The sequence below is a fragment of the Simochromis diagramma genome, unplaced genomic scaffold (genome assembly GCF_900408965.1).
Source record: "Simochromis diagramma unplaced genomic scaffold, fSimDia1.1 OVJJ01000031.1, whole genome shotgun sequence".
In the NCBI taxonomy this organism is placed as follows: Eukaryota; Metazoa; Chordata; class Actinopteri; order Cichliformes; family Cichlidae; genus Simochromis; species Simochromis diagramma.
Window position 1 is genome coordinate 321,655 of NW_024386983.1, and position 24,620 is coordinate 346,274.

General features: G+C 43.1%; 1 protein-coding gene across 1 annotated transcript in view; it reads left to right on the forward strand.

Moving 5' to 3' along the window:
* Positions 1-24,620, forward strand: part of col4a4 (collagen, type IV, alpha 4) — a 34,489-nt gene extending 9,869 nt beyond the window's left edge. Inside the window, exons 16-44 of the mRNA XM_040039635.1 lie at positions 45-149; positions 1,086-1,241; positions 1,392-1,481; positions 3,508-3,668; positions 3,752-3,824; positions 3,917-4,023; positions 5,048-5,231; positions 6,317-6,385; positions 6,458-6,565; positions 6,659-6,727; positions 8,353-8,502; positions 8,845-9,006; positions 9,160-9,327; positions 9,498-9,641; positions 9,889-9,996; positions 10,462-10,640; positions 11,418-11,481; positions 11,566-11,640; positions 11,760-11,867; positions 11,950-12,057; positions 13,737-13,808; positions 17,139-17,267; positions 17,377-17,484; positions 17,783-17,938; positions 19,619-19,864; positions 20,085-20,201; positions 20,540-20,725; positions 22,559-22,842; positions 23,078-24,620. Coding sequence (XP_039895569.1) covers positions 45-149; positions 1,086-1,241; positions 1,392-1,481; positions 3,508-3,668; positions 3,752-3,824; positions 3,917-4,023; positions 5,048-5,231; positions 6,317-6,385; positions 6,458-6,565; positions 6,659-6,727; positions 8,353-8,502; positions 8,845-9,006; positions 9,160-9,327; positions 9,498-9,641; positions 9,889-9,996; positions 10,462-10,640; positions 11,418-11,481; positions 11,566-11,640; positions 11,760-11,867; positions 11,950-12,057; positions 13,737-13,808; positions 17,139-17,267; positions 17,377-17,484; positions 17,783-17,938; positions 19,619-19,864; positions 20,085-20,201; positions 20,540-20,725; positions 22,559-22,842; positions 23,078-23,311 — 3,920 coding nt within the window. The 3' untranslated portion in view covers positions 23,312-24,620. The remainder of the gene's footprint in view (positions 1-44; positions 150-1,085; positions 1,242-1,391; positions 1,482-3,507; positions 3,669-3,751; positions 3,825-3,916; positions 4,024-5,047; positions 5,232-6,316; positions 6,386-6,457; positions 6,566-6,658; positions 6,728-8,352; positions 8,503-8,844; positions 9,007-9,159; positions 9,328-9,497; positions 9,642-9,888; positions 9,997-10,461; positions 10,641-11,417; positions 11,482-11,565; positions 11,641-11,759; positions 11,868-11,949; positions 12,058-13,736; positions 13,809-17,138; positions 17,268-17,376; positions 17,485-17,782; positions 17,939-19,618; positions 19,865-20,084; positions 20,202-20,539; positions 20,726-22,558; positions 22,843-23,077) is intronic.

A 24,620-nucleotide genomic window follows, 5' to 3' on the forward strand; every position in this document is an offset into this window, starting at 1 on the left:
AATTCTTCTTCTCTGGTGTCCAATGACTACTTTATGTCTTCTAGGTCTAGTTGGGGATCCCGGGTCACCCGGCCCGCACGGCCTTAATGGAGACAGGGGGCGGATGGGAATACCCGGTTCCCCAGGACCGCCTGGCAGATCAATAGTTGGTGAGTACCTGCATATTTTACTGTTTCTGTAGCAATGTGAGCTGGCAAACATCTCAGCACAGCGCGATGACACAGGTGAAACATCTTTATATGATGGAAAAATATGCTATCACTGAGTATTGGAGATCTTTCCTGTCAGATATAAATCATCATCAGAAAAACTGTCTGGCATAAAATTCTGTCAAATCAAAAAAAGGGAAAGCTTCCTGCTGTGGATAAAGGAGCAGCGTCTGGGTCAGAGGGTGGGTGAGGTGGTGCTTCCTACCTGATGTTCAAATGGTTTCAAGCTTTAAAATCGTATCAGAGAGTTTTTTAAGATTTTACGTGCTATTACGAGTTTGTGTAGTCAGATTACAAATGGGATGAGACCACAACGTTGGGTCATTATCTACCACTTTGGGGGGTTTAATGATGATGAAGTTGGTGAGGTGGTCTGAGACTCATCAGGCCAGATTTAAGGTGGTAGCAGCCTGATGTAAGGCAGTATGAGGTTGCTGTGGTGAGATTATTTTCTCAGCTTCTTGTTACTTTCAGTTGCTGAACACATCTACATAATGCACATGTCTTCATCCTGTCTCGTTCACAATACTCTGACTCGTAACTTGAAGCTGGTATTCAATACCTACTGCACAACCCATTTCTTCTAGTTTTATAACTCCTGGAGATTTTTTATATTCTTATAAATGCACCATGAGGGGCTTGGGGTGAAACGGCATTTCGGTGCGCTGTACACTGCGTATACTGTTGTACTGACAATAAAGACCTCGACTCTTGAATCTTGAATGAATCTTAAAGTTGAGCTACGGTGATTCAAGTGTCATGGTTAGATTTAAGGTGGTATGAACTTGATTAGAGGCAGCATAGCGGTGTTGTGGTAAGAAGGATGTTTTCTGCTCATGTTTAAGGTAGTATGATAGTTTTTGTTGTTTTCTTCAGGACTGCCGGGAGTTGTAGGTCAGAAGGGAGTTCCAGGATGCAAGGGGGTCAGAGGAGATCCAGGTCAGATCTCTACAGAGAAACCCACACCTGGAGAACCTGGAAAACCAGGGCGCCGTGGATTCAGGGGACATAAAGGACAGCAAGGTGTTCCAGGTACCAGACAACAGTGTTTGTCTCTTAGTGTTGTACACCTGTAGGTGCCTGCAGGGTCAGACTGCAGATATTAACAGCAGGTATGGGATGTGTCACTGTCCCAGTTGATTTTTTTTCTCAATAATCTGACTTCCTGTTTGTCTTTAAAAGGTACCTACTGTCTCCCTGGAGCCTCAGGACCACGTGGGGACCCAGGTGTGCTCGGGCCCACAGGGTTTCAGGGCTCACTGGGAATTAAAGGTCAGTTGTTGGAGACATTGACTGAAATCGTGACTTTTACACCAGTTAAAGGTTTAGAGGGTGGAAGACTGATGAGCTGCTTTTAACCTTAATGTGAAATATGTGCACACTCAGGCCACGTCACATTAGCACAGTTTGCGTTTGCTAAATGGGGAAAGAAGAGATTAAAAAGATGAACAATGCTTTTGGCTTTTGTCCCACGATCGGTCAACAGTTTTGTTACGGTACCAACACCCCTGTCCACATTATGCTACGTGAATCATGCAGCGGTCATTTTATAAACATCAACTGACAAAGTCATTTAAAAAAGGCAATCTGACCTTTTTAATGCCAGAAACCAAAGGTATCATCACCATGCTAAAGTCATCACTAGCTGTTTCCTTTAGGTTCTCATTGTACTTTATCCAGATGAGTTTTATTGGATGAAACTTCTGGCTAATGCTAACTTACCAGCTAACCATTTCCAGCTATGAAGAGCATAACCTTAACTTGCTTCCTCACTCATGTTGTTGCTGTGAAGCCTTAGACGGTACGTAGATTTAGCTTTGAGATGTCACCCACTGGTGTGTTAACCCTTTAAAGCCGGTCAGAGCGGGCACGCTCCGTTTTGCGCAACTACTTTTAAATCCCGGTAGCACTGCAACCACGTAAGCTAGCGCAATAATTTTTTTGCATATGAAACCGGAGGAGTTGTACATTACATCTTATGCCATCAGCTTGTCCTCGGTCACAGTTTCCTTCCACATATAGCTTTGCAAAAACTGCATAAAAAGCACTTGCAGCAACAAAAATATAATATTCCAGAAACAGGCTTTGCTGATCCGATCAGCTGTTCATAACACTTCCTACGTTGGCGACGTCAGCGTGAGCTATCGCATGTCCACCATGACCTGCCCGAAACCGGAAGTGACGTCATTTTTGCGGAAATGTAGTTTTTTTACCATCAAGGCCTCATGAGCCTATACTGGTGTTTTTAAAAGTTTTCTTTGACTTTATGACTTTCTGTGTCGTTTCTGGGATGCTGAGGACTCATATTGCACTGCTGGAAATAGTTTATTTTGATGCATATGCTGCTTTTTTGCAAATTTGCATTATAATATTTATTTTCGTTTTTCCTGCAGTATATAAAATTGGTGTATTTCAAAAATAAAACTATGAAGACACTCAAAATAAATTTCCTGCGGTGGGAAACTAGTTTGTGCAACTTTTTTGTATTTACAGTTTTCAGAGATAAGCCTCTTAAATTTCTCTAAGTAGAAATATATGTTAAAAAAACAAAAACGATTTTCAATTTTTCTGTAGTTTATTGCACTTTTTTTTGCAATTTATGTAATTACTATGCACTTAATGCAGACATATTATTAAAATATAGACTGTAATGCTTGTATTGATGTATAGCAACTTGAAATGCTCCCAGAAATGGCACTACAACATGTAAAAATATAATATAAGCTCTGGCGGACTTGGTTCTATGGTAGGTCTTAAAGGGTTAAGACTTCAGCTGAGGACTTCACGGTCTCCAGCACTCGTCGTATTCTGATTGATCTATCGATCTGTGGCTGACTGACTGATTGTGAAACCGCACGCTGTGGCTAACAAATTGTGACTGAGGTATTAACCAATGAGCATGCTCCTAAATAACCTTCCTCTCTTATTCTAAGAATGAGCATAATTTATAAAAACAGACTTAATGTTTTGTTCAAAATGACCTCAAGAATGAGTTTGTAAATGCGTTAATGAAATGTGTACTAACGTCTTCAAAGCGAGGGGGCAGAGGGCACTTTTCCCATACACTTCAGTACAACTGGAAGTCTTTTGCAGTAACAGGTGTCGCCACCTTCAGCTGTGTCCGTCTGTTATACTGTCTATAGCGAAGACATCCTATGTTGGCCTTAAGTAGAGTCCATGTTGCCCGGACAGCCAGTCGTAGTGACGTTATTAATCAGTCAGATCGTTTTGCTAATGTTTGCTGGAAGTGCTCAATAAGGGTTAGAGATCGATCCGAACCCTAATTTCTGTGTTTTAGGTAGTTGTGGCAGCTGTTCTTGTGGCCTTCCTCTTGTACTAAGAGGTGCACCTGGCCCTAAGGGTGACTTGGGATTTCCAGGCTTCCAAGGATCCTCTGGACCCACAGGTCCTCGGGGAGAGTACGGTGTTCCCGGAGACACAGGAGAGACTGGTGAGCAGGTAAAGCAACTGAGCAACAAGGTCAGAGGTCATCTGAGCAGCCACCACTGCTCTGTTTATTTGACTGATTGCTTTGTTTACAGGGTCGGGCCGGATTGCCGGGTGTCAAAGGCTTTAAAGGACAGAAAGGAGATTTAACAGTGGAGGATATCGAAGGTGAGTCCCAGTCTGTGCAGCTGTCTCCCAGCACTCTTATTATTGACAGTAACATCAACATAACCTCCTGTGAATGCTGCTCCTGTCTCCAGGTGAGAAGGGAAACAAGGGACAGCGGGGCCCTGCAGGCAGACAAGGGTTCCCAGGAAGAAGAGGACAGACTGGGCCCTCAGGGGTCCCTGGAAATCCCGGTTTCCAGGTCAGTCGGGTTAGAAGATAGGAGGAATGAGGATTGGAAGATGTTGTTCAAGACGAGAAAGAGCGAAATATGAGAAGCAATAATGTGAAAGAGTTTCTCAGCAAGTAATTTCTGTTTCAGATGTAATGAGATGATGTTCACATTACAGCTCACTGATCATGTCTGCGTTGCGTTTCCTTTTGAACAAATGTTTATCAGAATCCTCCGATGGTCAGTTTAAGGACATGTTTCCTGATTACATGCAGTCCTGTGAAAAATTAAGTGGATCCTTGTTGCTTTTATAGGAATTAAGAGAAGTAAATGGCAGCCAGGTGCTGCTGATCAAACGCACCAATTTTCTAGCAGCTAGTCCGAAGCATTCAGGTGTGCGTTAACAGAAAGCAAAGGAAAGACGTCAGCAGTGATCTTAGAGACTAAACTGTTGCTCCAACCTAGGAGAGGTTATACGGCTATTTTCAAACAAGTCCATCATTCTGCAGTGAGAAAGATTATTTACAAGAGGGAAACATTAAGACAATTTTCTCAGTGATGGATGTTCCAGCAAGTTCATCCCAAGATCGGACCATTCGATGCTCAAAGAAACAACAGAAACCTAAGAGCTCTGCCTCAGATTCTGAGACACTACAGGCCTCGTTTTCAATTTTAAAGTTCATGACAGCACAGATGGAAAAAGACTGAACAAGTTTGGCTTGTTTGGAAGAGTTTACAGGAGAAAGCCTGTGGACTAAGTGGACTATGAGCTCCTCTGTATACCAATGTAGTCTAGGGTCAAATGTGAGGCCATCTATCCCGAAGCTGAAGCTTGGACCAAACTGGGGCATCAACGGGACAATGATCACAACTATATGCCAGAAAACACACTGACACCACATCTGTTATATCCATGAATCTGTTTATAACTTAAAGTTGAGCGTTGAGAAATGTGGATGACAAACAGTGAGATAATCAGAATGTCCCTGTTTTGCAGTTGTCCTGCCATCAGTCATGCTGTTCTGTCTCTTGACCTCAATTTGTCTGTTCTTAGGGTGAGAGTTTTTCCAGCTTCCCTGGAGAAAGGGGCCTCAGAGGAACTACAGGGTTAAAGGGATATTTAGGACCTCCAGGTCCCCGAGGACCAGATGCAGATGGAGCTGTGGGAGAACGTGGACTCCTTGGGGATCCAGGACCTACTGGATCCTGTGGCCCCCCAGGGTTAAAGGGGGTTAAAGGTAAGAATCGTTGTTACGAAAAACGTTTGGTAAAATCCACAGAAAGTGAGAACCAGAGTTTTGCAACTGAATCCATATATACGGTTCTGTTTTCATAGGACTGACCTGAACATTTATAGTACCTGTCCTCTCAACATCTGTCAGTGCTGACTCCTTTTAAGGTCTAAGCCCGGGTTTGAGTAGAGTATGTTTCTCAAACAGGATGATAACGTAACATCTGTTGGTCATCTGCGACTCATCGTTTAGGGCAGGGGTGGGGAACTCCAGGCCTCGAGGGCCGGTGTCCTGCAGGGTTTAGACGTGTCCTTGATCCATCACAGCTGATTTAAATGGCCAAATGACCTCCTCAACATATCTTGAAGTTCTCCAGAGGCCTGGAAATGAACTAATCATTTGATTTAGATGTGCTGATGCAGGGTGAGATCTAGAACCTGCACGACACCGGCCCTCGAGGCCTGGAGTTGGACACCCCTGGTTGAGGATTTGAGATTGGTTTTGTTTTAGAATGAAACACTTGATACAGGCAAATTTAGGAAACTAGAAAATTTTACACTTCAATTGAAGTTTCAGACATTTCTGCTTTTGAATTATTCTATTGAACGTGTTTCCAGGGCAGCACGGTGGCGTGTTGGTTCCACCACCTGACTCTGACCTGGTCTGTGTGGACTTTGCATGCTCTCCCTGCGTCTGTGTGGGTTCTTTCCAGGTTCTCCGACATGCAGTTAGTTAGGTTAGGTTAACTGGTGAATCTAAATTACCTGTAAGTGTGTTTGTCCTGTGTCAGGCTGGTGACCTGTCCAGGGTGTACCCTGCCTCTCGCCCCTCTTGTTTTTCCATTTAGGTTTTCCAAACAGGCAGAAATGAAATATAAAGGAGTCAACTTGAAACCTGTGGGTGTTTACGGTGACGACCTGAACTCAATATTTTGGAGAAAACCAAACTTAATCTGAAAATACAATTAAATATAAATGAGTTAAGGGTTTTCTTCAGCACTGAGTACTTGTAAAGTTCATAGGAACACTTTCATTAACTTTTTTCGCCAAAACCTTCTAACTGGTGTCTACTTAACCCTCCTCTTCCTCCAGGTGACCCTCCACCCTTTAGACCCATAAGACCAGGTGCCCCTGGAGAGAAGGGAGACCCTGGAAGTGCAGGTAAATTTGATCTGTAACATCTTTATGTTTACCTGTTTACAGTACTTCCTACTCACCTCTCTCACCTTTCAGGCTACACAGGTTCCCAGGGTTCTCCAGGTTTTCCTGGTGGCATTGGGTCAGATGGACCTAAAGGAGACAATGGGAAGGATGGACTTCCTGGAATACCTGGGAAACAAGGTACCCAAGCAAACCTTCCGCTTCTGTATCTTCACCTGTAGGTTACATGAGCAGAAGAGTTACCTTTAATTATTTCCCCTCCTCCTCCTGTAGGACCTCAAGGTGTCACTGGAGATTATGGAGATGAAGGACCTGAAGGCTTCAGTTATGATGGAGATCCAGGTAAGTTCCACAATGCATCAGCACAAACCAGATCTGGTTGATGCTCTGGCTGGTCTGGGTACCAATGAATTCTGGAGCAGCTTGTTTCACGTCCAACTGTGATCTTGAACTTTGTTCGCCTGGCTCTGGAGGGTCTCCAGAAAGTATCCTGAGCGTTAATAGTTAGTTTTCACTGGGAACCACTTGGCATATTCTGGAAGCCGAATGAGTTTGTTCCGCAGGAAAAGAGATAAACCTCATCATTCTCAACACGGCCTGGTTCCTCAATCAACTTAAATTCCCAATTAACTCTAGGATGAACTTCTACGTACCTTCTACAAGGTTAGTTTACAAAACTCTGGGAAGCAAACGAATTCACCGAGATGTCAGAAATTCCTTCAGAAATCTGCCCGGACCAGAAGGAACTCTTCCAGCCTTTCTGTTTTCACTGCTGTGCAGCAACGACCAGCAGAATAATTTAAACAGCTTCAATGGCCAAACATTAGAGGCTTACTGGTAGGAGTGGGTTTAAAAAATCGATTTCCCCATTCAAATTCTCGATTTTAGTGTGAATAAGGTGAATAAATATCAATTCATTAAATCCTGAATTGATTTTTAAATATAAATGTATTTTGCCAGAAATGGCAGCATCTCATCTCGAAGCTCACAAAACTATTTCAACAACAGCTAAAATGGCTAAAAAGAGAAGCAGGTAAACGGATTCTGCACAAAGATGTAAACACAGAGCACGGATTCGCCGTCGGTGCTGAGAGTCGACGGCTCACAGATCCTGAAGCTGCAGGTTTCGTCACTCTGACCAACACTGACTGAACCAGCAGCAAAAGAAGATCAAACTGCGCTTCACGTTTGATAAACATGCTCATGAGCTCCCTCTGACTTTGGCTGCTGTACTTCCTGCACAGCTCTCTCTCTCTCAGCACTCAGGGGCCAGTTTACCATCAAATCTCTGTTTCCTGCATTATTCTCTGTTTATTAGCCACCAGTCTGCTGCTGTGTTCAGTGCTGTCGGCCTCTGACAGCAAAGCCTCGTCTCTGCTGTTCAAACTGGACGAATGGAAACTTTTACAAATGACTGCTCAGCTGTGTCTGTAATCAAACCTCATCAGGTCATGTTCACATGTTGATTCATGGTTTGCTTCAGTTTTTGATCGACTGCAGAATATTTTTAAGGTCATCTGCTATAAAAAGCCAGAACAGGAAAACCTGCTTCATGTTTTTCTGTTGGATCCTCAGTTACACCTGCTGTGATGCTCACACCTCTGATGAAGTCTCAGTGTCAGCTTTGGTTTATACACAGATATAAAACATGGATATGTGCTGATAAATCTTTCTAATAATAATATTTATGTCTGAGTCAAAACTTAATCGAATCGAGAACTTGTGATTCAGAATTGAATCAGTTGTAAAAATCAGTGATGCCCTGCTGGCTCCGTGTTTCTGTCTAGTTTCTAACTTTTAAAAAGTGCTCGTTTTAAGTTGCACCCAGTAAAGTCTAAGTCGTGACTGTGATAAGCATCCTAATCTACAATTCCTTACTTACTTCTGTGGTGGGAGAAGGTTTGGACTACCAATAAGCCCAAACCATTATGAGCTGTTTCCAGACTGTTTAACTTTATGTGCACCAGGCTCTCCAGGACTTCGAGGCTCTGCAGGTCTCAGCGGACCAACAGGAGACTCTGCTTTTGGGCTCCCAGGCTCTATTGGCTTTCCAGGGACACGGGGCCCTCAAGGACCCAAAGGAGTGCCTGGCGACCCCGGCCAACATGGTCTACCAGGTGATTTACATCTCCGGCTAATTGTACCGATCCACAACATCGTGCTCTGGGAGGTCCATTTACTTTGTATTTTATTTTTTGCATCACAATTTTCTGTGTACAAGATAGAGAGATAAACTGTGCTGTGGTTTTACTGCGTTTAAACATATCCCTACCATGTTTAGAATAAAAGCACCAGTCTTGATAACAGCATTTTAGCTCACCAGTGCATTTTGGTTAAGGTTCAGTTAGCATCCAGCCATTTGTATAAACTCTTCAGCTGTTTGCAAAACCCAAATTACAACTGGTGGATGATGCTGAGTTAAAGAAAGGACACTTGAATCATTTCTTGTTTTTGTACAGGTATCGGTGGTCTCCATGGATGTCGTGGAGCAAAGGGTCAGAAAGGAGATGATGGAGCCCCCGGTGTAACTGGCTGCTCAGGACCCACATCGAACCGATGTGATCCAGGAAAACCTGGTACCATGGGCCAGTCGGGCTTTCCGGGATCTATTGGAGCCCAAGGTAAACAAGCTCACTTTATTCACCCGGCAGCTTTTAATGTTATTAGGTTTTACTTAACTTTAGTTTCTTTGGTTATTTTGCTTTTTATCTTTGACAAATATTTTTTATCACAGTAGTTCCAGTAAGTTCTGACTATGATGTCATCACTTTCAGGTATTTTTGGGGATAAAGGGGAGATCGGCAACGTTGGTTCTGAAGGAATTGGCCCCAAAGGCTCTGTGGGTGCATCAGGACTTCCAGGTGTCCGTGGAAAGCCTGGTTGTCAGGGCCCCCCTGGACTCAATGGAAGCTCGGGACTTCAGGGCACTGGTGGTCCAAAAGGTGAGTCGTACATATATCCTAACCACAGACTGATTAAGACACTTGTTTTATACATGTACGATTTCATTTGATCTATGACCTCACTAAATATTATGCTTATGGCCTCAGGCTCTAGTTCCAAGTCTTATTGAATAAAACATGATCACGAGACAAATTTTGACATGTTTAAGGTCTGACTGGACCCCGGGGTTGGGAGGGGGTGCCTGGGAACCCTGGAGAGCCTGGTGTCCCCGGAGATCCAGGCATGACTGGAGAGAAAGGGTTCAACGGACGAGATGGTGGTCAAGGAATCGAAGGGCCAAAAGGACAGAAGGGTAGACTGATACAGAGTGATACACTACAATGATACTGCAGTACCATTGTCACATATCTTTACAGTAACATTACAACCAATTGCCACAATTCTACCACAGCACTGTTACTGTGTTCCTAAAGATTACTGCTATTACTGTAAACATGCATTAAGTGAGACTTCCTGTAATTTATGAGGAAACATGGATGTTGACGATCCAGCTAATTTGAGCTCACCTTTTTAAAACATTTCTCGCGTGTCCCCTGCAGGCTTTCAAGGTCCAACAGGCCCTCCAGGACCAACCAACTACATCCGCATTAAAGGAAAGACAGGAGACCCAGGACATCCCTCCACTGTTGGATTTACTGGACCTCGAGGTCAGAATGATACTTTGTTGCCAAGCGGCAGTATCATGACCTGGATTAAGCACTAATTGATCAGAAAGTGGAAGGCCCACTCTGATCACCTGAAAGACTTGCTTAGAGTTAGACATAGATACCACTCACCAAAACTGGAGCTCAGACTTCTTGGATGGTCTGTTAGTACAATTAAGTGCACAACAGCCATATTATTGGTTAATTGGATTTTAAAAAATCCCCCAAAAGGCTCCATCAGCACAAACACAGTCCAGAGGTCCAGTTAATAAAGAACTCTTAGTGCAGTTGTTATGAAGGAGGAAATTATGGACAGAAACCAAAACACGTTGGGTATCAGTTAATTCTTTACTTATCTCAATAAAGAGCGTGGAATCTTCATTTCCCACGATGCTTTGGAGGTTCTGTGTGACAGACTGACTTTGTCCGCACTGAACTTTCTGATTTCCAACATTTTTTTCACTACAGGAAGCAAAGGTATGCAGGGAGCAGCAGGCAAGCCAGGGCATCCAGGGTGTGACGGACCCCCGGGCATTGTAGGACCCTCCGGGCCCCCTGGACCCTGTGGCAAACAGGGGCCTGCGGGACCCCCGGGACTGAAGGGGTTTGAAGGATACTGTGGCTTTCCCGGAAACGTTGGAGATCCAGTAAGGCAGCTGAAGACATCACTCGACTGACCCAAATTAAAATCTTGATGAAGAAAGTTGCAGAAGCTGCCCTTTATCTCGATCGCCATTTGTGGTGCATGTGAAAGCATTTTGTAGTCATTCATCAGACTTGCTTTGTACTTGCACCTCAGGAGTCATGGTTAACATCCTTAGGCTGTTTGTACCTTCACCTTTTTATTAAAGAACCAGATATCCAGATGTTTCTCGTATACATTGATGATTTAGGGCCCAAGCCATGCTGCCATCTGGGCCAACCAGGGTCACCTAAGACGATAATAACATGGATAAAAAGTCAACTACAGCAACTTTTTCTTCTGTATGAAAGAATCAGAATGTTTGGATGCTCTCAGCTGCGACTCAGGATATTCAAGCCCAGCTAGGAGGAAACTGTTTTTAAATGATTTTTTATGTTTACGTATTTATGTTTCTGAGCTGCTCACAATCATAGGTGAAGATAAATCTGGTAAATCAAAAGCTTTACCTCAGGCCTCGGTTCTCCTCCAGTGGTCCAGTACAGTGCCTACATTACTGCTAACATTCCAGCAAATAACTTTATAGTTAAACTCTATTGTTTGGGGTAGCAAATGACTGAAAAGGCCATTTAGTTTACAATAAATACTTGGGAAATGAGCAAAAAGAGCACTCTTTGCCTTGAAGTGGTGCACAGTAAGCTTTTCAGTTTAAGACTTTGATTTGCTCAAAAAATGTTCAGAAAGAGTAGCAGGAAATATTGATCTGTTAATTTTGCGATTGCAGGGTGACAAAGGATGCTCAGGGAAACCTGGTGAGCCTGGTCCCCCAGGATGTAAAGGTCCCAAAGGTACAAGGTCACCCAGTCATGGTAATGTTTTTCATGTGTTCCTTTGTTGTGCAGGCTGTAGTGAAAAGTGTGCTTGTGTTTCAGGTAATAAAGGGGAGTCTGTTGGTTGCCCTGGTCCAAATGGAGAAAGGGGGCCTCGTGGAGACAAGGGGCACCTAGGTGATGATCTGTTTCTGGCTGTGCAGCGTGAAGTTTGATGTTTAAGTTAAAAGTAACCAGAGTAAGGAAAAAAACAGGAGAATGAATCAGGTGTTAATTCCTGTTTCTCTTCCTCTCAGGGCCTCCTGGATCTCCTGGAGATCCGGGAGGGTTGGGTTTTACTGGGGCTCCAGGAGAGAAAGGATCCAAAGGAGAGAAAGGACACCATGGAAACATCGGTCCTGGAGGTACATAGATGTATTTTCAGTGATAAAGAGTTTATAACTCATTGGTTATCCATGACCTTATTAAAACTGTTTTCTCTGTCAGGTGTGATTGGGCCCCCAGGTCCCAGGGGTCAACCAGGTACTCCAGGTATTGAAGGTAAAAGTGGGGGTGATGGTCCTCCAGGACACGAAGGCTACCGAGGACTCAAAGGTTAGAACCTAATTTAAAGTCAGTTACTTTACAATTTCAAGTAACAAGGGTTAAAGGACGGTTAATCTGGAGCCTTTAGTTTTTTTAACACGAGTCAGGTTGCTGATTCGGCGCTTTAGAGGTCGAGATAGAGACTGTTCAGATCAAATTTCAGCTGTAAATCAAGTCTTTCTTCAGCTTTAGCATTAAACTTGTTCTGTAAGATTTCCGTTTGGCTTTGCCAGGTAAAAATATATATGTACACACTACCAGTTAAAGGTTTTAGAACACCTGATGTTTCAGTTATTCATTATAAGTCAAGTCGTTCAAGTCCAGTGAACAGCTTGAAATGGTACAAAGGGAAAAGTGGTGAACTGCCAGAGGTTAAAAAAAAAAAACCAAGGTTACCCAAAGCTGAAAAATGATGTACATTTCAGAATTATGGAGGTTGATCAAGTCTTGAAAGCTGATGCTACCAACTAACTCCAGCGACAGCCCCCTCTGTCTGCATAAAGCAGTGCTGGACACACTGTGGTAGCATACACTCGTCAGCATCAGCTGAACAGTACTGTACTGCAGAAAGTAGTGTGATGCTACAAAAACGGTGAGAAAAAGGAAATTAACAAGAGAGACAGACCATCATAGAAATGTGGGTCTGTCCTACAGAGAGACTGCAAAGAAAGTCAAGGTGTCAGCGAGTCCAGTTTCCTTCAGCATCAAAGGCTCAGAAACAAACTGACAGGAAGAGGTCTGCAGACCCACAGACACGAATGAATCAGACACACGTTTCTGAGAGTTAACAGCTGTGTGACGGCGGCTCACAGGACAACAGCTTCAAGAAGCTAAATAGTGGTCGTAGTGAGCAAGTCTCAGTTTCAGCTGTGAAGAGAAGACTTCGAGCTGCAGGTTTGACGGGACGAGCTCCAGAAAGAAAGCCAGACGTCAGAATGAGACAAAGAGGCTGTCTGAGCCACGATTAGACTACTGAAGGCTGGAAGAAGGTTTTATGGACTGATGAATCAAATTTGAAATCTTTGGTTCATCACGCAGGATCTTTGTACGCTGTTGAGTAGGTGAAAGGATGGTACCAGTGTGTAGCATGGAGCATGGAGGAGGAAGAGTGACGGGCTGGGGCTGTTTTATCGAGCTGGTTTGGGATGAACTGGACAGAAGAGTGAAAGCAAAACAACCTGCAAGCCACCATCATGGGACCTTCTGCTACAGATGTGGGACAATATTTGATGTCTATTGTAGAAAGACCACGGGTGTGTTCAGCTGTTAGATCTGAACTTATTTACACCAAAATTGAATATTTTGGTGTAAATAAGCCAAAGTGTGATGTCCACATATGTGGACGCCAGGTCCTAGGAGGTTAAGGCATGTGGAGCATGAAGTCACCAAACTCCAGCCACCTTCAGCTCTTCACTATAGAAACTCCAACGAGCTGTTCCTCTGCAGCAGAAAAACAAGTATCAGTCTAGTTTCACGAGGCTCTGTAGGTTGTTAGGCGGGCTTTTTATAACAGAAAAGAAAGAACATTTTTGTTTATAAATGTGCTACAGGTATTTTAAAAATGCAAGAACAATGAATTGTACTGACTGTAACAAAAAAAGAGGAAAAAAAAGAAATATCCACAGACATTGTGGGTCCCTCAGATCTGCAGAAACAGTGTGTGAGATGGTTTTGTTTTGTTGTGCCAGGTCCTCCTGGACCGCTGGGACTTCATGGACTGGACGGACTGAAAGGAGAGAAGGGGGCCACTGGGACCAGAGGTACACACACCAATTCAATTTTATTTATATAGCGCCAAATCACAGTCGCCTCAAGGTCTTTATATTAAGGTAGTAATGTCACGGCTGGCGGGGTGAGCCGTGTGGTGTAGGAGGAAAAGGACCCAAAATGCAGGCAGTTGACTGGTGATGAGAGTGATGTTTTATTTACAGAAGTGGAGCGACTGAACAGGTAGAGAGAAAAGACGAATGACTGAAAAAACCTAGACTGGAAAACTTAATGACAAACCTAAGCATGAAACGGAGAATGCAGAGAATGCAGAGAGACGCAGTTACACCGAGAAACACAGACGATCCGACGATGAACAGAAGCCAACACACACTATAAATCCACACTAGGTAATGAGGAGATGACATGCAGGGGTGGACACAGCTGACACTAATGGACATGATGAGAAGCAGACCTACAAAGTAAAACCGGAAACACACAGACTGTTTTACAACAAAAACGCAGGGACCTGAACGGAGCACAGAGGGGAGACACAGGTAGGGATAATAAACACGACAACCAACCCAAAGAATTAATACAGAATCAGAATAAACACCAAACACAAGATGAACCCAAAAAGAAACACAAAACGCTGGGTCAACGACCCAGGATCATGACAAGTAAGGTAGACCCTACAATAATACATACAGAGAAAAACCCAACAATCATATGACGCCCTATGAGCAGCACTTTGGCGACAGTGGGACGGAAAAACTCCCTTTTAACAGGAAGAAACCTCCAGCAGAACCAGGCTCAGGGAGGGGCGGGGCCATCTGCTGTGATTGGTTGGGGTGAGAGAAGGAAGACAGGATAAAGACATGCTGTGGAAGAGAGACAGAGGTTAATAACAGATATGATTCAATGCAGAGAGGTCTGTTAACACATAGTGAGTGAGAAAGGTGACTGGAAAGGAAAAACTCAATGCATCATGGGAATCCCCGGCAGCCTACGTCTATTGCAGCATAACTAAGGGAGGATTCAGGGTCACCTGGTCCAGCCCTAACTATATGCTTTAGCAAAAAGGAAAGTTTGAAGCCTAATCTTGAAAGTAGAGATAGTGTCTGTCTCCTGAATCCAAACTGGAAGCTGGTTCCACAGAAGAGGGGCCTGAAAACTGAAGGCTCTGCCTCCCATTCTACTTTTAAATACTCTAGGAACAACAAGTAGGCCTGCAGAGCGAGAGCGAAGTGCTCTAATAGGGTGATATGGTACTACAAGGTCATTAAGATAAGATGGGGCCTGATTATTTAAGACCTTGTATGTGAGGAGCAGGATTTTGAATTCAATTCTGGATTTAACAGGAAGCCAATACAGGAGAAATCTGCTCTCTCTTTCTAGTCCCTGTCAGGACTCTTGCTGCAGCATTTTGGATTAGCTGAAGGCTTTTCAGGGAGTTTTTAGGACTTCCTGATAATAATGAATTACAGTCGTCCAGCCTGGAAGTAATAAATGCATGAACTAGTTTTTCAGCGTCACTCTGAGACAGGATATTTCTAACTTTAGAGATGTAGCACAAGTGGAAGAAAGCAGTCTTACATATTTGTTTAATATGTGCATTGAAGGACATGTCCTGGTCAAAAATGACTCCAAGGTTCCTCACAGTGTTACTGGAGGCCAAGGTAATGCCATCCAGAGTAAGAATCCAGACAATCCTGCAATTTAACTAACTGGTGTGTTTCATACTCCAACAAAGTACTATATACACAGAACATTTTTCTTTACGATGCAATAATGCAGTATGTGACATTACTTTGTTTTTTCCCTAAAATGGTCCCCGTACCCCCCACCCCCATAAATGAAAGCATTCCTCTGCAGATGATCACAGATCAGCCTATAATTAGAGATCCATTCAAAGACAGCTGGGTCAAGCTGAATAAAAAATGTTGTTGAGGTGGTCGTTTTCAACATTTACATGGGTGTTAAAATCACCCACAATATTTATTTTACCTGAACTGAGCGTCACATTCAACAGAAACTCTGAGTAAGGCCCAGGTGAATGATAGATAACAAAGGATAAAACTGGTCTCCAGCTAGGGTAACCAAGGCTAAGAGTCAACCCTAGGTGTGATGTCCACATATGTGGATGCCAGGTACTAGGAGGTTAATAAACTGGAGAGCAAGATTGCTGCCACTTCTCCTCTTGGGCAGGTCCGTTGGGCATTTTAACAGTTATTATTCTCATTATTATTATTATTATTCTCATTTAAAGTAACATTTTCCTCCCGTAGTAACCAGTTCTCTGCTAGCTCTAATAAATCAATATCTTGATCAATTATTAAATAGTTTTCTGATACGGATTTAGAAAAGAGAGATCTAATGTTTAATAATTTCACTGTGTTACTCTTTGGTTCAGATGTGGATACTGTATTGTTCTTTCTTTGTAATTGTTTATGTTTAAGTTGTTTGTTGCTGGTTTTTAGTTTGTTTTTTGTCTGTTTGGAAGCTGACACAGTCTCTATGGAGATGGGTTTTTGGGGGGGTAGCAGGAGGAGAGAAGCTGCAGAGAGGCGTGTAAGACTGCAACTCTGCTTCCTGGTCCCAACTCTGGATAGTCATATTTTGGGGGGTTTAATAAATTTGTCCATATTTCTAGAAATGAGAGCTGCTCCATCCAAAGTGGGATGGATGCCGTCTCTCCTAACAAGACCAGGTTTCTTCCAGAAGGTTTGCCAATTATCTATGAAGCCCACATCGTTTCTGGGACACCACTCAGACAGCCAGCAGTTTAAGGAGAACATGCGGCTAAACATGTCGCTCCTGGTCTGATTGGGGAGGGGACCAGAGAAAACTACAGAGTCCCACATTGTTTTGGCAGAGTTACGCACGATTACATATTATTGTTGGTAAGTTCTGGTTCAGGCAACCAGGTGTCGCTGCTGTCAATGTGAATTATAATTTTACCAAATCTATGTTTATTCTTAGCCGACAGTTTCACGTTTCCTTCAGTGTTTCCTGCTCTGGGCTCTGGATCAATGATGGCCACTGGAGCCTCTCGCTTCACATTTCTAAGAACACTAAGAAAAGTTCTGCATGTTCGTGTTGTTGTAATGTCGTCTGGTATATTATTAGATTAAATCTATTAAGTTGTGTAAAAAAATTAACTTATCCTGGCAGAGTTGGGGTTCAAAATTCTGACTGGGTTTAGTTCAGAAAGGTACAGATTTTGTTTTAGAGATCTTGACCAAAGGTCCACCTGCAGAGCAGAATATAGCTGTTGTTATTGTGAACTTACTAATGATTATGAGACATTAATTCTCCTCATAGATCTTAAAATTACTTTCTATAAATTCTATAACACATTTTCATTTGGTCTGTTTTTTCAGGTCGGGGCTTTCCAGGTGTTGAAGGTTCCTTGGGTCCACCAGGAGATAAAGGTCCTCCAGGGCATCAAGGTCTTTGCGGTACATCTCAACCTGGACCACCAGGATACAAAGGCCCCTTCGGAACCAAAGGTCTGTACCAATATGATGATCTCCTGCTGAATTGCTGAATATGTAAATCTAAAAATCCGACCTTATCCTTTATTCTTGGTCAGTTATACGCCTCTCTGTGCTATTGTAGGGCCTCCAGGTAAATGTGGACCTCCAGGTAAACTTGGACCAGACTGCAAAACTCCTATCAAAGGGCCCTGTGGAGATCCTGGCTGTCCAGGCCAAGATGGAGAGCCAGGTCAGACTTGAGACTAACTTTTTAAAATCAGCCAGGTCACCATAACCTAAATGTTTCTTAATAGGTCATAGAAAGGTTCACGATTATCCAGCAATTTTCATGTTTTTGGCATTTTGTAACAGAAGATTTATACGGCCTAAATGCATGTAAGAGATTTGAAAGGTAACATCTTCTAGTTTATGAAATTATACTCATTCAGTGGCTAAAATGCTTCTTAGCCCAAGTTAATATACAGTTTTATTTAAATTTAAGTGACAGATCATGCTGGATGACCTCTGACACAGGACTGATGTTTCAGGGAGTCTTGGTGAGATCGGGGATCCTGGTCAAAACCCTCCAATTCATGGGGATATTGGGGACAATGGTAACGTGGGATGCCAAGGGCCAAAGGGACCAAGAGGATGCCCAGGACATATAGGAACACAAGGTTGCACCGGATACCCAGGACAGAAAGGTTAGAGTCCAACAAAAACAACACAACAAAAATGATGCTGACACTTATTCTGTTGGTCACAATTCACTTCACAACCTGACAGATCTCAGTTGTGGGTTACATGAACGTGTGCGGTGTGGGAATACATTAGCTGGTATATTATTAAGTGAATATCTTGATCGACCCTATTACTGTTGGAAAAAAAACAACTAAAAGTGATCTTCATTAGATGACAGATGATGGTTGGGTTACAAAGGGACAACTGATAACTGTTTGTGGGGATCATAGCATTTCTACTCGTTGGTGTGGAGCTGTAAGTCATCTTTTCTCAGTCCTTCAACAACAAAATTCTGAGTGGTGCATTTCTGCTGAAATGATAAATTCAGACTTTATTCAAACGTAAAAACACTGTGATGCTGAGAAAACCACCAGTGGATGCATTTTATCCTCTTTTTCAGTTTGGGTTAAAAACTACAACAAAGAACCAAGAAAAGGACCTAAACTCTGAATGTAGCTTTCTAACTTCATCGTGTTTGGCCAAGAATGTTACGGCCGGGTAGCCGGTGGGATGTGAACACAAAAGCAGAACGCACAGGATGTGGCCGATGAAACTGACACAATAAAGAAAATAAGCAACAACATTAACAGAACAAGAACTAACAAAACCTAAACTGGGAAAAACTAAAAAATGAAACCTGAAAGTGCTGACGACACGAACCATGAACGTGAAACAGAGAACTCAACAGTGAACAGATGGAGACAGAGGACTTAAATAGACAGATGAGTAACAAGGGAAGTGGAAACGCATGGGAAACACAGCTGACACAAATGAACAGGACGACACAGGGGAAGCAAAACTAAACACACTGAACATGGAACACGGACTGTCAAAATAAAACAGGAAACATAGTGAGATGTAGACTGTGGCAACACGAGCTAGAGATTGAGCGAGGCATGACAGGCTGGAGAAACATACAAGCATGCAGACACTGGAGACATGGAACCAACCACAGGGAGGGAAACATGTAAACAGGAAGGAGACGAGACACCTCGACCAGTCAACATGGACTCAAATCTAACTAAACATAATAACAAATACAAAGATAAGCTTGATACTAAATAACAGACAACTAACACATTATAACTCAAAAAAACATTAAGCCCAAAAGGTGGGCCAAAGCACCCAGGACCATGACAAAGAAGGCAGTTATACTGTTACCGTTATTTGAATCAACTTTACAACACAACTGTTGTTATTTAGAATAGTTCTTGTGTTTGAGACAAACATAATTTTAAGGTAATGGTCCTTTAAACTAAAATAAAACAAAATAATTTTAAAATGGATTTCTTACCAGAAGTGATGACATCCCTAAAAAATCGTGGCCCGCGGTCAAGCTACAAGTTTAAACTGAAATCCAAAACACAGCATCATATTACGAAAGAACTTGAAAGACCGAACAGACAACAGTGGCTTTAACATCCACGTGCAGCTCTGAGTGAAGAGGTATCATTACACAGAGATTAATGCATAGCTCGGTTTTTGTGCTCCCCACATGAAGGTAAAGGGTCATTGTGGTAATTCTGAGGGCTGAAAAAACTGAATGTCAACAGATAGAAACTTTTGGATGGAAACACAGCTGTTGTGTATTTTTGATGTCATGCTCACTTAGATAACACGTCTCTGTGAATTTGTGTGATCAGGTATGAGAGGCGATAGTGGTTTGTTGGGAATACCTGGCCCTCGAGGTTGTAAGGGTGTTCCTGGTCAGTGTGGATCTCCAGGACTTCCTGGATCTCCTGGAGATCATGGACCAAAGGGGGAAAAGGGTGACACCTTAGATCCTGAACTCATATCACCTCCAAAGGGTCCTCCTGGAGAAACTGGCTCAACTGGTCAATTTGGACATTCTGGCCTGAATGGAGAACAAGGCCCATGTGGTCCTAAAGGTGAGAAAGGGCAGAACTCACATAATCATATCAGATTCTTATCTTACAAAAACCTCTGATTGTTAGATTTGACTGTAGTCATCCCAAAAAGTAATCATTATAAAGACTAGCTTCCCGGAGGTGAGGTTTCAAAATAAAACCTTCTGATGTCAAATTACTCCTAACATCAGATCTAATGTCAGTGTAGCTGACTGTTGTGATGCTTGATGACCTGTTTCAGGTGATAAGGGAGATTATGGACCTCAGGGATGTAAAGGCTGCGATGGAGCCCCTGGTCTAAAAGGAGACAAAGGAGAGCCAGGCCTGCCAGGAGAGAGTGGAGTAGTGGGACAGAAAGGTGAGACCTCTCCCTGTCTGACTTTTACCACATTTCTACTGAAGCAGTTCAAGGAACCTTTGCTGGTCGAGAACCAAGAACCACATGATTCAGGAACTGGGGCTGTGTTAAAGAAGGCCAGCTTTCTTTCCAAGCTCCTTAAACTGCCATCACCTGGATGACTGAGAACCTACTCGGACTGGGACTGTCATAACCAACAAGACCAGCTCAAATCTGCTTTGACTGCCAACAACACCACAGAGCTGTTGTAGCTTCTAGATGGGCTCAACAAAGCAAAAGCCAAAGTGTGGACATGGGCGTTTGTAACATCACTTACTGTTATGGTCTTTGGGTCGTAGGTAACCGTGGTCCAGAAGGTGAAAAGGGTTCTCACGGACCAACCAAAGAACTGAACTTGGGCTTGTTGGTGGTGCACAGTCAAAGTGCAAACACTCCCAGGTGTCCAGGCAACATGAACACCCTGTGGGAAGGATTCAGTCTGCTGTATCTGGAAGGCCAGGAGCGGGCACACACTCAGGACTTGGGTAAGTACATATTTATAAATCCCAAAGCAAACTCTTATTCCAAAACCGCTCAGTGCAGGACGTTCCCAGGCGTTACTTTCTTGTGACTCACCTTTGGCCCAGTAAACAGTTTCTCCTCCACCAGGTCACAAACCCTCAAACATCTCATTAGACCAGGATAAGGGAATGAACACCAGCTTAACTTTACTGAGGCCATTTGAACCAAATATGTTGCATTAGTTTGGAATTAATTTGTTCCTAAGATCACATTGGTTTATTAAGATTTAAAAATAAGTGTGAAACAACTTCCAAAAAAATAGTTTAAGTGGGTGTTTTGTTGTCACATGTTGGGACATCAACATCTCCTTCGTCAGGCAGAAAGATAGTCCCGAGCTTTCTCCTCTAAGTTTTGTCCCTTAGCTTGTTCTTGAAGATCATGTGTTTCGAGGTCTAATGGGATATATAGAATTACAAAGCTATAGCTTTACATGCCTAACATCTATATCATCCACACACACTTTAACCACACGCTAACAAATCCCATGCTAACTCATGTTATAGATATCGTTAGCTAAGAATTCCAGTAATTCCACTTATCTACACTGTGATAATCTCCACAATAGATTTACCTGCCAACAAATGGCTGAGAGTTTTGTGAAGGTCAAATGTCAACAACAGTCAGAGGTCTCCTTGTTCAGATCAACCACCATCTCCCAAAGATGTCTGTGGTCTCAGAGGTATACTGGATCTGCCCTGGGCCTCCTTCCTCTGAGGCTCTCTGAGGTTCCTATTCTTCATAATCTGCTTGTTAAAGCCAAGTCCACGACACCGATGTGGGATGGCTCAAAGAACCCCTCTGATCTATATCAGTTCTCCAGAATCTGAGGTTCAGCGATCGGCCAGAATCTCCTCTTGATTACCTGATAGCTAGACGCTCACAATCCGGTCGTTAAGTGATGACGTGACGAATCCTACTTCCGGGCCTAAAGTAGTCTGCGTTTAATATGGATTTTGTGTTGTTAACATGTTTAATGTTTTGTATTTTCTTCTATTTGATCTCAAAAAGCTCCTAAAACAGTCAGTGATCACCGTTGACCTCCCTCGGCTTTTATTACCGCTAATCATTTATTTAAGCTCAGTTTTTAAAACCATATGATGTAACTACAGCCCAGCCCATGCAGCAGTATATGAATGACTAACCTCGTATTGTGGATGGATTATCTCAGTTGTTCTCCTGGCTGAAGTTTGGTCCTTTTACAGCATCCTGCCATGCGATTACATTTGTTCCTGACCACCGAGAACACTCACGTTAACTTTTATCGAGTGGAAAAAAAGTTAGCTTGTTTATATTATGCTAACATAGCTGTGTCGCTAGCGGTCACGTAGCACATCATTATATAGCAGCTAGCCCAACTTCAGTAACCCTACAAACGTCACTGCTGTTTAGTTTTCTGTCTTCATTTATGCTGGAAGTGATAACAGAGCTGTACGTTTGAATTTGTTTCCAAAACCCCGCAGTCAGGACATGCTATATTGTATTTAGATAGAAGCTAGCGAGCTAACTCCCTGCTAACTTCTAACTCCGTTAAATGTCATAAATTCCGTTTTCATGGATGCCTGGATGTTAAACTCGATTGTTACACCTGGTAGAGCAGAACGCTGATCATTTTATTAAAGATGAAAGACTTTAGACAGTTTTTCAACTCTCAGTAATGCCATAGTGATCGTTTGATATATGGACCTGCAGCGGAGTTTAGGCCCAGACACGGCTAGTGACGTCAGACTTTACGACCGGATTTGTTTCTCTGCTGGATGTGTTTGGGACTAATTGAAATGTGTTGCGTGTATTTCCAGGTCAGCCGGGGTCGTGCATGCGTGTCTTTTCCACCTTGCCCTTCGCTCCATGTAACAAGCGTACCTGCTCTTACGCCAGTCGTAATGATAAATCCTATTGGCTAACGACGATGGAGCCTGTCCCACGTGAACACGTGAGTGGACCCAGCATCCAAAACTACATCAGCCGCTGTGTGGTGTGTGAAGCCCCATCCCTACCCATCGCAGTGCACAGCCAGTCCAGACAGTCTGTGGAGTGTCCCGAAAACTGGACAGAACTGTGGGACGGATACTCCTTTGTCATGGTGAGTACTGCAGTGGTGCCAGATTATTAAACTACGTTGCTACTGCTGTTACTGGTGCTACTGTGTAGACTAAAACCTAAGTCTAAGCTACATTAAACTTTACTTATGTAAACCAGAGTTAAACTCTTAAACTTCGCTGAAATTTAGACTAAACTTACCAGTCGTAATGATACCACAATCATCTGAAATGTGAGCTCTGTGCAGATGATGATGTAATTTCCCGTGTGTCTAATAGCATACAGGTGCAGGTGATGAAGGTGGCGGCCAGCCTCTGACATCATCAGGTAGCTGTCTGAAAGCATACAAGGCCCAGCCATTCGTGGAGTGTCAGGGGCCTCGTGGAACCTGCCACTTCTTTGCCAACATGTACAGTTTCTGGCTGACCACCCTGACCGACCCGGCGATGCTGACCAATGACCAAGAGCAGAGGAGGAGCATTGCAAAGTGCAAAGTCTGCATGAGGCTGTGAGCAGGAGGGCTGCCACCTCCACCTGTGTGAGACAGAGAAGAGATGCTTCATCTCCACATCTTTCTCAAGGAAATCGAGAGGACGCATCACTTCCTCCAACTTTATGAGGCAGGAGGGAGCGAGTGAGGATGTGCTTCGGCTCCATCGAAGCGGCAGGACTAGTGTGTTTGTCTCTGTGAGGAGAGACCGTCGTCTTACAGTCAGTCAGCTGCTCGGCTGATAATCAATCAGTCCTGATCTGCATCAGCTCAGCACTCGCATCATTACATTCATCAGTAGGTGGGTTATTAATGAAACTACTTTAACATAAATAAATCTGCCTAAATACTCCAAAAAATACTTTAAAAACATGACTTCACAGGAAAGCGCCGCACATTGTGGTTCGGGTGCCCTTCCTGACACGTGTGCCTCTTTCATCTGTCACTCGAATTTGGAAACTGTAAATATTCATATTTGTAAAAACGGCAGCGACGGACATTCAGGCTACTTGCGTCAGCTCGTGAGGTTAGTGAGTCCTTCTCCGTGCAGATGACAAACAGACTTTCTTTTGGATAAAATAGTCTCATAATATACTTAACATCCAATCTGCAGCACATAGCTGTGTTTTACAGCAGGTCAATTTCCGAGGTTCGTGCTTGGAATGATGTGTTTTTATTCCGGTGTGTAACAGGGTTGGGTACGCAGCATATTATCCAGTTTTTATATGATATCACATGTGATTTAGTTTCCTTTAATTAATTCAGAGGTGGCTTTATCTGCAGCTCCGTGTGTGTTCTTGGGCTCCGCGAGAGTAACTTTGTATGAAAGACAGTTCAAAATAATCCTTTTCTATCTCACACGTACTGTAAACGAGCTGTTTTAGCTGCTTGAAATGTTATAAATATAAGTGACTGATATTAATATTTAATGTACATAGCTAACAGTCTAAGAGCCTCTAAAACTTTTCATGTTTTCTTTTTTATTGTCTTTTCTGTGGTTGTTACAGTTCAGCATTACTCAGGGATGGAAGTAACCAATTAACCGAAACAATCTAGTCTTTCTGTAATAATTCTTTTTGAGTCATTTTAGGTGTTTGCCATAAATATAATTAAAAACAAAAAAAACGAAAGATTCCTGTGAACTACAGACTGGGAAATGACAGCGAATCAGAATGAGCCACATTTCTATCCCAAGTGTTTGTAAAAGTCAGACTGCAGCTCTGCCTGATTTTGTGCAGCGCTAAGCTAAGCTTCAGCTGCCACAGTAAGCATGATTATAATACTAATACACACACAGATACAAAGAAACAGTCAGGGGAAACGGAGCGAAT